Source organism: Strongyloides ratti (assembly GCF_001040885.1).
Source record: "Strongyloides ratti genome assembly S_ratti_ED321, chromosome : 1".
Lineage (NCBI taxonomy): Eukaryota > Metazoa > Nematoda > Chromadorea > Rhabditida > Strongyloididae > Strongyloides > Strongyloides ratti.
This window is the reverse complement of record NC_037307.1, coordinates 5,945,608-5,959,329: the sequence shown is the minus strand read 5'-3', so window position 1 is coordinate 5,959,329 and position 13,722 is coordinate 5,945,608. Positions and strand designations below refer to the sequence as shown.

The window sequence follows — 13,722 nt, the reverse complement described above, 5'->3', positions numbered from 1 at the left end:
TTTTTTTTTTATAAATAAATTATTTTTACATCTTTTTTTTTTAAATATAAGCATTATTATATTTAATAATTATGATAAATAATTTTAAAATTGGATAAAAAATTAAATTTAATAATTAAGCATAAAATAAATTATCATTTTCCATTCTTTTTTTTTTCTTGCCTTCAAAGATATATTAACATTTCATCTCAAAAAAAAAAAAAAATTATAAATTCTCTCATTGTTAAAACATTTATAGATATTTAGAATGCTATCAACTACCACTAATCATTTTCGTTTGGGTCAAAAAAGAAAATTTTACTCATTTGATATTAAGGCTGATTCTATCATAAATAGTAAGTTTACTGACATTTATTTTTTATTCTCAAATAATATTATGCATATCTTATTATTTTTTTAGATGCTAAATATTTACCCATTGTTGGAGAGAATCGAAATTTTAATATAAAAAATTTTATATTTCATCGTAAATCTCTTTTACCTATGATTCCCTCAACACATCATCCAACTAAAATTTCAACCAAAAAGGTTTCCAAAGACATAATTAATACTAAAAATAATCGAAATTTAACAACAACATCAAGTATTTTTTTACTGTAAGTTTTTTTTTTTAAAATATAATAGAAAAAAATAAATAAAAATTTTACATAATATAGTAAATTAATATAAGAAAATATTTTATTATTTTTATTGATATATATAATATTTAATAGAAATTAATTTTTAACAAAAAATGTAGTTGTATATTTAACAATAATATTATGTTTTGTTATTTAAATTTTTTTTTTAATTAACTTTAGATATTTTATCTATAATCTTTTTTTTATTTTATTTTAATTATTTTAAATATTTTAAATATATATATTTTATATTAGTTTTCTTTTAAAATTCTATGTAAATATATATATAGTAAGGCAAAATTTTAAATAATTTAATAATGTATAAAATACTTATAGTAAATTTGTTATGTATATATATATATATATATATATGTGGTATTACATTTTATAATTACAAGTTGTAAGCTATATTATAATATATAAGATTTCATTTTAATTATAAAAATTTAGTTATACTAATACAATATTAAAAATATAGGTGAAGTTGGTGTTTGAGCATCTCTCATTAAATATGAATTAATACTTATTCTTTTTTCTCATAATTTTTTTTTTTATTTATTAACTTATAAAGAGAATATATCATCATTATGGATTAATTTAATGTAAATAAAAGTACAAAGAATTCCTATCATAAATATATCATTCATTATTTTCTTTTATTAGTCAATATCAACTAATTAAAATATATTAAATGTATTGTGAAAAATGGCATTATTAAGAGAAAATTTACCATAAAAATTTTTTTAAAAAAAATTATATAGTTAATATTGATCTTAAAATATTTAATAAAAGTAAGAAATGTTTTTTTTTTAATTAAAATTATAACATCCTAATAATTTAATATTATTATATATAACAATTATTTAATCTCAAATTTTATCTAATAAAAAAAAAATAAGTTGGATGTTCGTAAAAATTAATTTTTTTTAATATATTTAAATTTATCAATATCAAATGTTTTTATGAATAAAAATAAATAATATAAATCTTTGTCATGTGAAAATATAAGTCTAACGGCAAACTGAAAAGTGTATTTGTATTTAAGTGAATAACTAAGTAAATTATCCTCCAAATTAAGGTGAATAATTAGTGGTTTAGGTAAAATGGTATTAAATACAAGATTCATTTTTATTTCTTGCTATTTCTACTTTTAATATTTAAATTTTTCTTCTGTTAATTCTTTTTTTTTTTTTTTTTTGCTAATATATATAAATATATATATATATTTTTTCTTTTAAAATGTAAATAAATTGTTTTGTATTTGTTATATAAAATAAATTTTACCAAAAAAAAAAAAGCAAAGCATTATGGTTAAGACAATACCTCAAATCTTAAAAATTTTCAGCAACAATATAACAATTATGGGTTTTATATTTTTAAAAATAAAACAGACTAAAATAAATTTAGTTTTAGCATCAATAATAACTTTATTAAAATTAATCTTTTATTTCTTTTTCTTCTAACATTAATTAAATACGTTGATGTTATTATAAAAAATATTACATCAATATCCTATAGTTTATCATTATTATACAGATTTAACAATCATTTTTTTTATTTTTCTATTTAAGTTATAATTCTCTAGAATCAACATTTAAAAAAATTAGTTTTTTTTTTTTTAATTATTTTTGAATAAAACAAGCTTTTTTTTTCCTTTAACAAAGCATCATATTTATGTTTATGTATATATTCATGCATATATATTTATAGAGATATCTATATAGGTGTATTAGATAAATTATAAAGTTCTTTATTATTAAAATGATAAATTTATCAAAGTTATAGCAATTATTAATAATATTTAGTACATTATTTATTACATGTTTTTAATTATCTTATATTTTATATATAAAATTTTTTTTTTAAACAATATCTATTTTACATAATACTGCACTTTAATTGTGCCTTTTAAGTTAAATTTTTAATAAAAAAAATTAAAATAAAATAAATTTATTCAAATACTTATAAAATATTTATAAATATTTTAATAAAATAAATTAAAATTTTTTTAAATGTATTTATTAATTATAATTAATATATATATAGATGCCAAAACAAATACTATCTTATTGTTTTTGGTATTTGAAGCATGTAATTATACAATTTTTAAAAATATCTTATTTTATTTGAGTTATAGATATAGACTTATCATTAGATTTTCTTAATATATATATATATATATAACTTGTTGTTGAGATATAATTATTTTTATTCTATAATATTATTAATTCTTATTGTTAACCTTTATTTTTATTTTATTTAATATTAACTGAAACAAATAAACATAAATATGAAAGCACTAAAGTAAATTATTATATAATTTTTCAGCTAAAAAATTGAGAGATTTGAGGATTATATTTATTGTTTTTTCCATAAGTTTTGGCTTTTTGTTTTATTTATTAATTAACATATATTATAAAATATTATAAAAAACCATGAATTCTGCTTTACTACAGGCATCTATTATGGCTTCAGCTTCCCATGGCATACATCGCCTTAATCGCCATTCTGGTAATACAGATACTCATTTTTCCCCAAACACAATGAGATTAAATTCTTTTATTCAACAACAAAAAAAGTAAAAAAAAAAATTATTACTATATATAATATTAAAATAACTAATAATAATTTTTATTTAAGGAAAGCACAAAATGTTAATGGAAAAAATTCACAATTAATAAATCATAATTCACAAGATGAGGATGACAATATAAATGATATTAATTTATTGGATGTATCTTTGAAACCAATGATACCAGAACAAGATGATAATGAATCTTTAAAATATGACACAGCTAGAAATATAGGAGTATATCCAAGTTTAATGTCACTTAATAACCAAGAGAATGACAAAAATTATACCAATAATATGGATGAAGAAAATAAGAATAAATTTTTTTTATGTTCAGAAAATTTTATACCAATAAATAATTCCATTGATAAGATAGACAGGTTATTTTTAAAGTTTAATGTTGGTGGATGTAAATATATGTTAAGATATAGTACAATTAAAAGACGGGGAGTAGGTAAGTAATTTATAAAAAAAAAAACAAAATAAATTATTTTATTAATATTTATAGGTCGTTTGTTAGCATTAATAAAAAGTCCCCCTGAGGTACAAATTCATTTTTGTGATGCTATTTTATATGATACACATGAATATTATTTTGAAAGAACACCAAATTTATTTCATATTGTTTATCAATTTTATCTTACTGGATTAATACATCAACCAAATACATTATGTCCAAAAGATCTTTTAGATGAATTGGAGTATTGGCAGATAACAGCTGAAAATTATATGGCACCATGTTGTTGTTTTTCAGAATTTGAATCAAATATAGATATAGAAGATATATATTCTACATCATCAGAGGCAGATTCGAATTTATTTAAACATCTTATTTTTAGTAATTTACGTTATAAAGTTTGGTGTATTATGGAAAATCCTGCTAGTTCTGTTTATGCACAATTATATGCTATTTTTAGTATATTTTTTGTTGTTTTATCTATAGGGGGATTAGTATTAAGTTCTATTCCTGATTTACAAGTACGAGTTGAAAAAATTAAATTTCCAGACAACTTTAAACCATATTTTAATCATACAACAATAAATGAAACATTAGAATATGAAAAAAAATATGGTATTATAAGAAGTTATGAAATGGAACCACATCCATTATTTCAACAACTTGAATATATTTGTATTTTTTGGTTTGTTTGTGAGTATGCAGCTAAAATTTTAGTTGCTCCAAGAAAATGGCATGTAATGACACGTATTCTTAATATAATTGATCTTTTATCAATTCTTCCATTTGTTGTTGATACAGTATTATGGATGATTGGTTTAGATAGTGATCAATTAAGAGATTTAAAAGGTGCTTTTCTTGTTGTTAGAATTCTTCGAGTTTTACGTGTAATAAGAGTTCTTAAACTTGGTAGGTATTCTTCAGGATTACAAATGTTTGGAAAAACACTTCATGCTTCCTTCCGCCAACTAAGTATGATGGCTATGGTTGTCATGACAGGTGTTATCTTTTTTGCAACACTTATCTATTTCTTAGAAAAAGATGAGCCGGATTCTAAATTTTATTCTATACCTATAACTGCATGGTTTACTTTAGTTACTATGAGTACCGTTGGATATGGTGATATGACACCATCAACAGTTGCAGGAAAATTAGTAGCAACAGTAGCAATAGCATGTGGTGTACTTGTTCTTGCTTTACCTATCACAATTATTGTAAGTTATTATATTTAAAATAATTTTTTTTTATAATATTTTTCATATAAATAATCTTTCACCTATATAAAACAAAAAAAAAATTATTTTTTTAATATAATTTATTAAAATATTTATTATACTATTAAACAGTTGAACGATTAAATTTTAACGGAAACTTATATTTGTTTTATATGAATAATTAATTTATTTTTTATATTATATAATTTATATATGTTAATTATGATGAAAAAAAAATTTTTTAAATACATCATTATTTTTAATTATTAATGCAGTAATATTTTTATTTGCTATAATAATTACATGCTTTTTAAATATTCTATAACATCTCTAACTGTTAAAATATTAATATTCAATATTTCTTTTTTTCTATTTATATTAATTTTTAATATTTTTAGGTTGATAACTTTATGAAAGTTGCTGAGGGTGAACGTAGAAATCCTGAATTTAAAGGAGAAGATGATAATTTAGTATCTAGTCAAACAACACAAAATCAAATATCTTTAAATGGCCAACCATCTTTTAAACGTTTAGGTCCAAGAGCTAGAATAATGGAACAATCACCTAATGTAACTGTTAATGCAAAAAATAAAAAATGTGGAACTGAAAATAACATTCCTTTTAATCAAATTAATATATAATAATTAATATGATTAAATGTGACTATGGAAAAAAAATTTAGAATTTTAGATAGCAACAAATCAAAGATTTCAATGCCAAATAATAGATAAATAGTGTTAAAAATTTTTTATTAAACGTAATTATATATTTATATATATATAATTTACATTTTTAAATAAAATAAATGTTTGTCTAATTAGTAGTATAAAGATAAAAGTTTAAATATTTGATAAAAGATTATTAAAATTTATATCAATAAGATAATAATATGGTAATTAAAATATTTTACAACAAAATTATAACAAAAAATTTACAAAACAAATGTTCTTCTATTAGGTTGTTGTTGACGTCTCTTGTAAACCCATTCATATTCTCCTTCAATAGTATCAAATGTTCCTTTCTGAAGCCATTTTAAACGTAATGTCAACCTAGGTCCTAATTCATGTAAGGCTGCTCTTGTACCATCACGTTTAAATTCATATCTATGATGTCTAAAAAATATATAATCTCTTTGATTATGAAATGTTACTACACGTCTTCCTTTATATTCTGGATCTTGGGGAAATATTGATGCAAATAGTCTACCAATTGTAAATCCTAATCTTGTATCAAAATTATTTAATATTAATTCTGGATAATGATCTGTTTTTTGTCCAACATGTTTAATTTGTTTTGATGCAGTAATTGAATTAATTTTAAAATAAGCAGTAGGACCTTCTGGAAGATGGCAAAAAATCATTCCTGATGGTTTTCTACGATCTTCCTGTATAATGATAATATCTGTAAATTCATTTTCAATGGCTTGTTCTACAATTCTTTTAATTGGAACTAATTTGCGCGAATGAACTTCAACATTAGGAATAACTTTTTCTAATTCTCTCATTAGGTTAAAAGTTTCTGTTTTTGCATGCATACTTGTAGTCATTAAAATTTTTGGGGTAGTTTGTCTCTGAAAATATGATGCAAATTCATCATGATCTTGATCATGTAAAACTTCAGTATCCTCCATATTTATCATCGTTTCACATAATTCTCGAGTATTTTCAATAGTTCTTGTAATAATATCTGATTTTTTTTCTCCCCCATTTTCTTCTCTAAAAACATTATTACCATATGATACCATTAAAACTTACTTTTTTATTCTTTTCGCTTTATTTTTATCTCTTATTTCTTTTTGATTTTGAAGTTTTTTAATAAGATTTCCTGGAGGCATTATGAAATATTGTATATAAATATAAATAAAATTTTTATTTTTTTTTTAGTAACACAATTCCAATAATATTATGTTTTCGTTGCAAAAGTCTAACAACTTTAGTTTCTGTTATAAATAATTAAAAGTGATTATCATTAAACTGCTTCGTTATTTTTTTATATACATAAGAATTAAATAAATATTTATGGTGTTTTTTTTTAAAATATTTAAAATAAGTAAAATTACTTTGATTAATCAAAAAATAATTTGTGTGATTATCATTATTTTATAACTGTATATTTGAAAAAAAACACCAATGAAATTAATTTAGTTCTCTTACATACAAATAAATATTATTAATTACTAAAAGTGTGAATAAAATGTTTTTTTGTTCCAAATAAAAAAAAATCATACTTTATTATTTTTTAAAATATACCATTTTGAAAATTATACAACCTTATTGGTTTTTAGAAAAAAAGTTTATTAATCATCTTAAAAGAAATAATATAATTTATTACAAGTTCAAAATTTAATAAAATTTAAATATAAACATTACATAAATGTATATTTTTACAGCCGTATTTATCCACGGTGCGGTCTCCTGATTTTGGATTTGTGTTTAATTCTTGATTTATCATTTTATAAATCTTTCATATCTTTCAATAAGTTGAAATAAAATGAATAGTTTAAACAGTTGTTGTAAATTCCTTGGTAACAGATGTCTTTTTAAACCCATTAATAGGGCTTCATTAAAAATTTCTGCTTCCGTCTTAGAAAATGGAGAACGTAGTAAATTTCGTTCACCAATACAATCACTTCCTAAAAATCAATTTGCAAGATATGGTGGTAGACATACAGTTACAGTACTTCCTGGAGATGGAATTGGACCAGAAATGTTTGAAATTGTTCAAAAGATATTTACTTTTACTAACGTACCTGTTGATTTTGAGGAATGTAAAATTGACTCAAAATCAACAAATCAAGAATCAGATATGGAAAATGCAATTATGTCTATTAAAAGAAATGGTGTAGCTTTAAAAGGAAATATTGAGACCAAATTTGATGATCCAAATTTTAAAGCAAGAAATGTTGAATTAAGAAAACGATTAGATTTATATGCAAATGTTTTACATTGTACTTCAATTCCATCTGTACCATCAAGGCATAAGGGTATAAATATTCTTATGATTAGAGAAAATACAGAAGGTGAATACTCAGGACATGAACATGAAACTGTTCCTGGTGTTGTTGAGTCATTAAAGATTTGTACTAGAGAAAAACTTGAAAGAATATCACGTTTTGCATTTGAATATGCTTTAGCTCATAATAGAAAACGGGTTACTGCTGTTCATAAAGCAAATATTCAAAAATTAGGTGATGGATTATTTTTAAAAATTGTTGAAGATATAGCTAAAAAAGAATATCCTTCTATTTCATTTGATAGTATGATTGTTGACAATGCTTCTATGCAACTTGTCTCAAGACCACAACAATTTGACATTATGTTGATGCCAAATTTGTATGGTAATATCATCTCAAATATTGCTTGTGGACTTGTTGGAGGTCCAGGTTTAGTATCAGGAATGAATGTTGGAACTAAGTATGCTGTTTTTGAAACCGTATGTTATATTTATTTTTTTTTAATCTATATTTTTATAGGGAACACGTAATACCGGATGTACAATTTCTAAACAAGATATCGCAAATCCAACTTCTTTTATTCGTGCAAGTGTTGATATGCTTCATTATTTAGGACTACATGATTATGCACATCTCATTAGTGATGCTCTGTTTGATGCTATCGTAGTCAAACAGATTCATACTAGAGATATTGGTGGAACAGCCAAAACAAGTGATGTTGTAAATGCTGTTATGCGTAATATTGAAGATTCAAGCAAACATGAACATTTTAGTACCAAATATTAAATTATTTTGATAATTGAAAGTATTTTCTTAAAAATAATTTGTTTGCGTTTAATAAAATTTTTTATAAAATGATCTTATAACCAAATGTTTTTGTTTCATTCAAAATTACTAGGATATTCGTCTTTTATTAGTGAAGAAGACACTTAAAAAAGTATTGACAACTTTGTTTTATTTCTAATAAATTTCTATCAAAAAAATTTTTTTAATTTCCAAGAGAAAGTATATACATCTGATAGCTTTTTTTAAAAATAATTAATTTGCAATATAATCATAACTATAAAATAACTAAAAATTTAAAATTAGATGCAGATATAACAAATATTTTTATCTAAAATTCTACTTCTCTTAAATCATGAAGAATTTTTGAAACAAATAAATAATTTCAAATCACTTTTTTTGCAAAGAATTCATTAAAGAAAGTTCCATTTCTAAAAGACTTTGACAACATAAGATATAAGAAACACAATTTTAAAAATTTTTAAATATTTACTTCTAACCTGAATTAAAAAATTTGAAGAAATATGAAACTTAACACACTAGACGTCTCTAAACTTTTGAGATAAAGTTTTTTTTTTGCAGTTTCTCATACTTAATTTTTTGTTATCATTTTTTATATCTTTAAGATAGGTATAGATTGAAAAATAAGTTTAAGGTGTATCTTATTTAAAAACTGTTTTAAAATTAATTACATAAAAATAATGTAACAAATCATGAAAAGTTTTTTGTTTTTAAATTTTGACATAATTTAGATTGATAATTAAAAAGGATACATAAGTAAGCATGTAAGAAGAGTTAGTAATTTGGTATGACATATTTTAAACAGGTAATTTATAGATAAAAAAAAAGAAATTCAAATTTTTGTCAAAATACAGACATAAAAATAAATAAAATTTTTGTAAATTTTGAATTATTTTTTTTAAGGAAATCTTAAGAAAAAACAATGACTGATGATTCTAGTAAAAATTTCAGTCAAAATGAATCAAAGTATAAACCCAAAAGACAAAAAAATGACGAGTCACGTTATAATATAAGTAAGAGGTTAAATACTGTGATAGATTTATATATACCAATAACAATTTGTATTGTTTGTGCACTTATCATAGAAAAATATCTAGAACCATTCTCAAATGTTGTTAGTTTAATTAATGTAATTATGTAAGATTTCTGTAATTTATTTATTTTTGATACTATTTTATTAAGGTATGGTACTGTTGAATCTATTACAAAAGCCAAAGCTTCACAATATAACGGATCAATGGATTCTATTCCATCTATAACAAAAATGATAATCATTGCAGTATGCTTTATAGGATTTGTTGTTATCATGACCTCATTACTTGTATTTCTTTATGTTAAGGGATATAGAAAATGGATTGAATATTTTTTTTGGGTACAACTTTTTGTTAGTTTTATGGTTACAGAAACAAAAATTATAGCTTCAATATTTACATATTTTGAAAAACCAATTGATGATGTGTTAATTATACTAATTTCTACCACATTCAGTATTATAGGTGTATTTTCAATCAATGGATTTGGACCTCGAAAATTAAGACAATTCTTTCATATTACCTTAGGAGTAAATATTTCATTATTGCTTGTCTCAATGCTTCCAGAATGGATTACTTGGTTAATCCTTTTACTGATATCTATATGGGATCTTGTTGCTGTTTTATGGAAAAAAGGACCTCTGAATATTTTAGTTAATACAGCAAACGACAGAAATGAAGAAATATTTAATGCTTTAGTATATTCTTGTATGGCATATCCTGAAAGTGCAAAAGAAGACATTACTACAAAGAATATAAAAATTAATAAAGATAAAAATGAGGATAATAATACAAAGAAAAGTATAAAAGAAATAGAAAAAGAATACATATATATAGAAGAAGAGGAAGAAGAAACTAATGCAAAATTAGGAATGGGAGATTTTGTTTTCTACACTTTAATTAGTGTACATGTCAGCAAATACGACGATCCAATATCACTGGTCAATTGTTTTGTAGCAATATTATCTGTAAGTTATCTTTTATAAATTTTCTGAAATTATTTTTAGGGATTAACCATGACGATGTTTATTTTGGTATATTTCAAGCGTGCTTTACCTGCTCTTCCAATATCAATATTTAGTAGTATTATATTTTTCTTTGGAACATATTACTTAGGTTCACCTTATTATACAGAAATAATAGATAAAAATATTGTTATTTAATGTCAAGAAATGAAAATTGATAATTAATACTTATGGTATAATTTGAAAAACTACTGTAACATGAGAAATATTTTAATTTGTATTAGATCTTATATAAATGTCAAAAATGGTATTCTTTTTTTTTTAAAAGTTATAAATTACTTTATACCAATTGTAATGATATAAACTATCGTATAAAATGATGATCAACTAAATCATCATATTATCTATTGTTTTAGTTTCATTTTATTTTTTTTAAATCTTATTCATTTGTCGTCGTCTTACTAACCAATTAACACAATATTTTTGAAAATGCTACAAGAAACTGAGAACGTTATTATTCAAATTGATAACGATGTTAAGGTATGTAGATAAGTAATTAAAAATATGAAATTGTATTTAAGGATGCTTACATAACAGAAAAATGGTGGCAATCTTCAGACAACCAGAAAAAAGATACATCATTATACAAAAGAATTGAAAATGGTGACATCGGATTTTTTTCTCGTATTTTTTACAGGATAACATTTACGCTGACTACTCCAATACGAAAAAGATTGATAGATCAAGAAAATAATGAATATAAATCATTCAAACTTGAAATGCTTTATAAGTTAATTAATATCGGTCACGATGTCTATTTCCAAAGAGTTATCATGGATGCTATTTATTCAAATAATGTTGATAGTTTAAGGAATATTGAAAGTGATGCCATTGATAATTTGTATGGTGTTCATAAAGCAAGTGCCATCAAGGAAGCTCTTACGAGTGAGGTGAATTTAAATATGATCGTAAAAATATTTGAAGAGACTCCTGGTAATGAAATAAGGACTGAACGTTTTGATGAATTAAGGGATCAAGATCCAACATTAAATTGGTATAGTCCAGATCTAGAATCCTCTCATAATATCATGACACGTATAGATCGTTTTGTAGAAAGCGTAAATAAATTGATAAGATGGAGTTTTGTTTCTGATCCTGGAAATGTTAAAACTGATCTAATTGTATGTTTAATAAATTAAAATATAGTAATTTATAAATTAAATATTCTAGCAATTTATCGGGGAATTCAGACAACTGGATGTAATTGAAGAAAAAGTCAAAGAAAAGAATACCAAATGCGCAAATATTGTTAACTATGATCAAAGTATTTCTATAATTAATACTGTGTCTGGAACTCCATTTACTGGTAGAAAAACAGCGGCTCCTACTTGGTATGATCTAACGAAATCTGTAGTTAAAACTCCACGATTTGAGAATAAAAAAAGTGAACAATATAAAGGTGCATCATATGTACAGGGTGGTCCTTTAATGAATACGTTTATTGCTTCAAATATACCTTCACATGATAAATGTGGCCAATTTTATAAAATGGTTCTTTCTGAAAAATCACAATATATAGTATTGTTGTCTCGAATTGAAAGTGTGTCAGAAGGAGAAATTAATGAATCACCCTATCAACATTGTTACTGGCCAAGGTTACAGGGTACTGAAAAGTATTATGGAGATATAATAGTTAAGAATATTAACGTCGACTGTTTAGCAGATCCTGTTTTTAATATAACAACACTTGAAATTAAACAAGTATCATCTCCAGATGAACCACATATAGTTGAACTTTGGCATTATGATTGGAGTGATTTTCTCGATATTAATTGGCCAACTCGTATACTTCGTCGTGCTCGACTTTCGCCCTCTCCAACTATTGTTCAATGTGCGGATGGTATAGGGCGTTCAGGATCGTTAATTTTAATAGAATGTGCTTTAATGCAACTTCTACGTGGACCTTCAATGTCTAATCCAGTCTTCACTGCTGCAACATTCCTTCGCCTTCAAAGAAAGCGTGCAGTCAAACATTACATGCACTACCTTTATGTTTATAGAGTGTTAATAAATTTTATTGAACCTTACATTAGTAGTGGAAAACATCGTGTTGTTCTTGGACTAACAAAAATGAATATAGGTTATGTCAAGAAATTCAATAAACTCGCCTTGTACTTTAGTAAAAGAAATTTTGTTTAATTATTTAAAATTTCATATAATTGTAGAGTTTTATGGTTTATATTGTTTATACTTATTAGAAATTTAGATGCTATTAAATATACAGTTTTATATATATCTAACAATAAAATGTATTATCATTATGTCTTGTTATTAACAATGTATTATTCTTATAAATATGCAAAGTTTAAGTTTGTAAAATTTAACACAAAAGTAAACGATCACCAATAAATTCATAATTTATGCAAAAAAAATTAGAAAAAATAAACTTTTTGGTCCATATTTAAAGCAAAACATACTTTGAACAGCTATAAAATTTTTTTGAAATAGAATTTTGACCAAAAAACATTCTTCTGTGGATCATAATTATCTATTGAATGGTTACAAATTCATTAAATTGTATCCATTGATTTCTAAGACCATCTTAGAAAGAATTGAATTTTAATATTCAAACTTTAATATATTTTATATTAATTAAAAATTAAACAAAGGTTGCAGCAAAAGAATTGAAGTTAACGTTTTGTTTGGTAAATAGACTGGAAGGGAACAGCAATACAAAAACAGCAAAGTACAACCAATTCAACTTTGAAGAAACATGAAGTTCAGTTGCTAATGTTAATCTTATCTAAAATTCAGAGGGAGAGAATATAATATTCAATGTGAATATTAAAATTCAAATTATTCTTATTTTAGCTGAAAAAAATTATATAATTATAATATGCAAATTTAGAATAATAAATGCAAAAGTTTCAGTTATGCAGATTTTTCGGTACTTCATAATTTGGACCCCGCCATTTTTAAATACCTATAACTCTTTTCAAAATAATTTTTTTTTTATAAAATTTTGAGGAATGAGATTTTTTTCCAATCCTCTTTTGTAGCTTAAAAAAAATTTTATTTTTCACTTTAAAATTCATAAAAAAAAATG

General features: G+C 22.9%; 5 protein-coding genes across 5 annotated transcripts; 4 read left to right on the top strand and 1 right to left on the bottom strand.

Annotated features, from left to right (window-relative positions):
• Positions 1 to 247: 247 nt before the first annotated feature.
• Positions 248 to 5,504, top strand: SRAE_1000190100 (Potassium channel family and Potassium channel tetramerisation-type BTB domain and Potassium channel, voltage dependent, Kv family and Potassium channel, voltage dependent, Kv9 family and Ion transport domain and BTB/POZ fold domain and Voltage-dependent channel, four helix bundle domain-containing protein; the record flags this gene model as incomplete). Its single annotated transcript, XM_024648913.1, has 6 exons — positions 248 to 335; positions 401 to 596; positions 3,261 to 3,572; positions 3,618 to 3,646; positions 3,701 to 4,863; positions 5,262 to 5,504. The coding sequence occupies 6 exons, from the start codon at positions 248 to 250 to the stop codon at positions 5,502 to 5,504; spliced, it is 2,031 nt and encodes a 676-aa protein (XP_024502843.1).
• A 290-nt stretch (positions 5,505 to 5,794) lies between these two features.
• SRAE_1000190000 (Ribosome production factor 1) lies at positions 5,795 to 6,697 on the bottom strand (the record flags this gene model as incomplete). Its single annotated transcript, XM_024648912.1, has 2 exons — positions 5,795 to 6,578; positions 6,618 to 6,697. 2 exons carry the CDS (start codon positions 6,695 to 6,697, stop codon positions 5,795 to 5,797), a joined length of 864 nt encoding a protein of 287 aa, XP_024502842.1.
• A 656-nt stretch (positions 6,698 to 7,353) lies between these two features.
• Positions 7,354 to 8,602, top strand: SRAE_1000189900 (Isocitrate dehydrogenase [NAD] subunit gamma, mitochondrial; the record flags this gene model as incomplete). The annotated part of the gene is made up of 2 exons (XM_024648911.1): positions 7,354 to 8,295; positions 8,336 to 8,602. 2 exons carry the CDS (start codon positions 7,354 to 7,356, stop codon positions 8,600 to 8,602), a joined length of 1,209 nt encoding a protein of 402 aa, XP_024502841.1.
• Positions 8,603 to 9,542: 940 nt separating this feature from the next.
• On the top strand, positions 9,543 to 10,814 carry SRAE_1000189800 (Presenilin homolog; the record flags this gene model as incomplete). Its single annotated transcript, XM_024648910.1, has 3 exons — positions 9,543 to 9,757; positions 9,803 to 10,619; positions 10,659 to 10,814. 3 exons carry the CDS (start codon positions 9,543 to 9,545, stop codon positions 10,812 to 10,814), a joined length of 1,188 nt encoding a protein of 395 aa, XP_024502840.1.
• Positions 10,815 to 11,105: 291 nt separating this feature from the next.
• Positions 11,106 to 12,815, top strand: SRAE_1000189700 (Protein-tyrosine phosphatase, receptor/non-receptor type domain and Protein-tyrosine/Dual specificity phosphatase domain and Protein-tyrosine phosphatase, catalytic domain-containing protein; the record flags this gene model as incomplete). The annotated part of the gene is made up of 3 exons (XM_024648909.1): positions 11,106 to 11,156; positions 11,198 to 11,797; positions 11,847 to 12,815. 3 exons carry the CDS (start codon positions 11,106 to 11,108, stop codon positions 12,813 to 12,815), a joined length of 1,620 nt encoding a protein of 539 aa, XP_024502839.1.
• Positions 12,816 to 13,722: the final 907 nt, after the last annotated feature.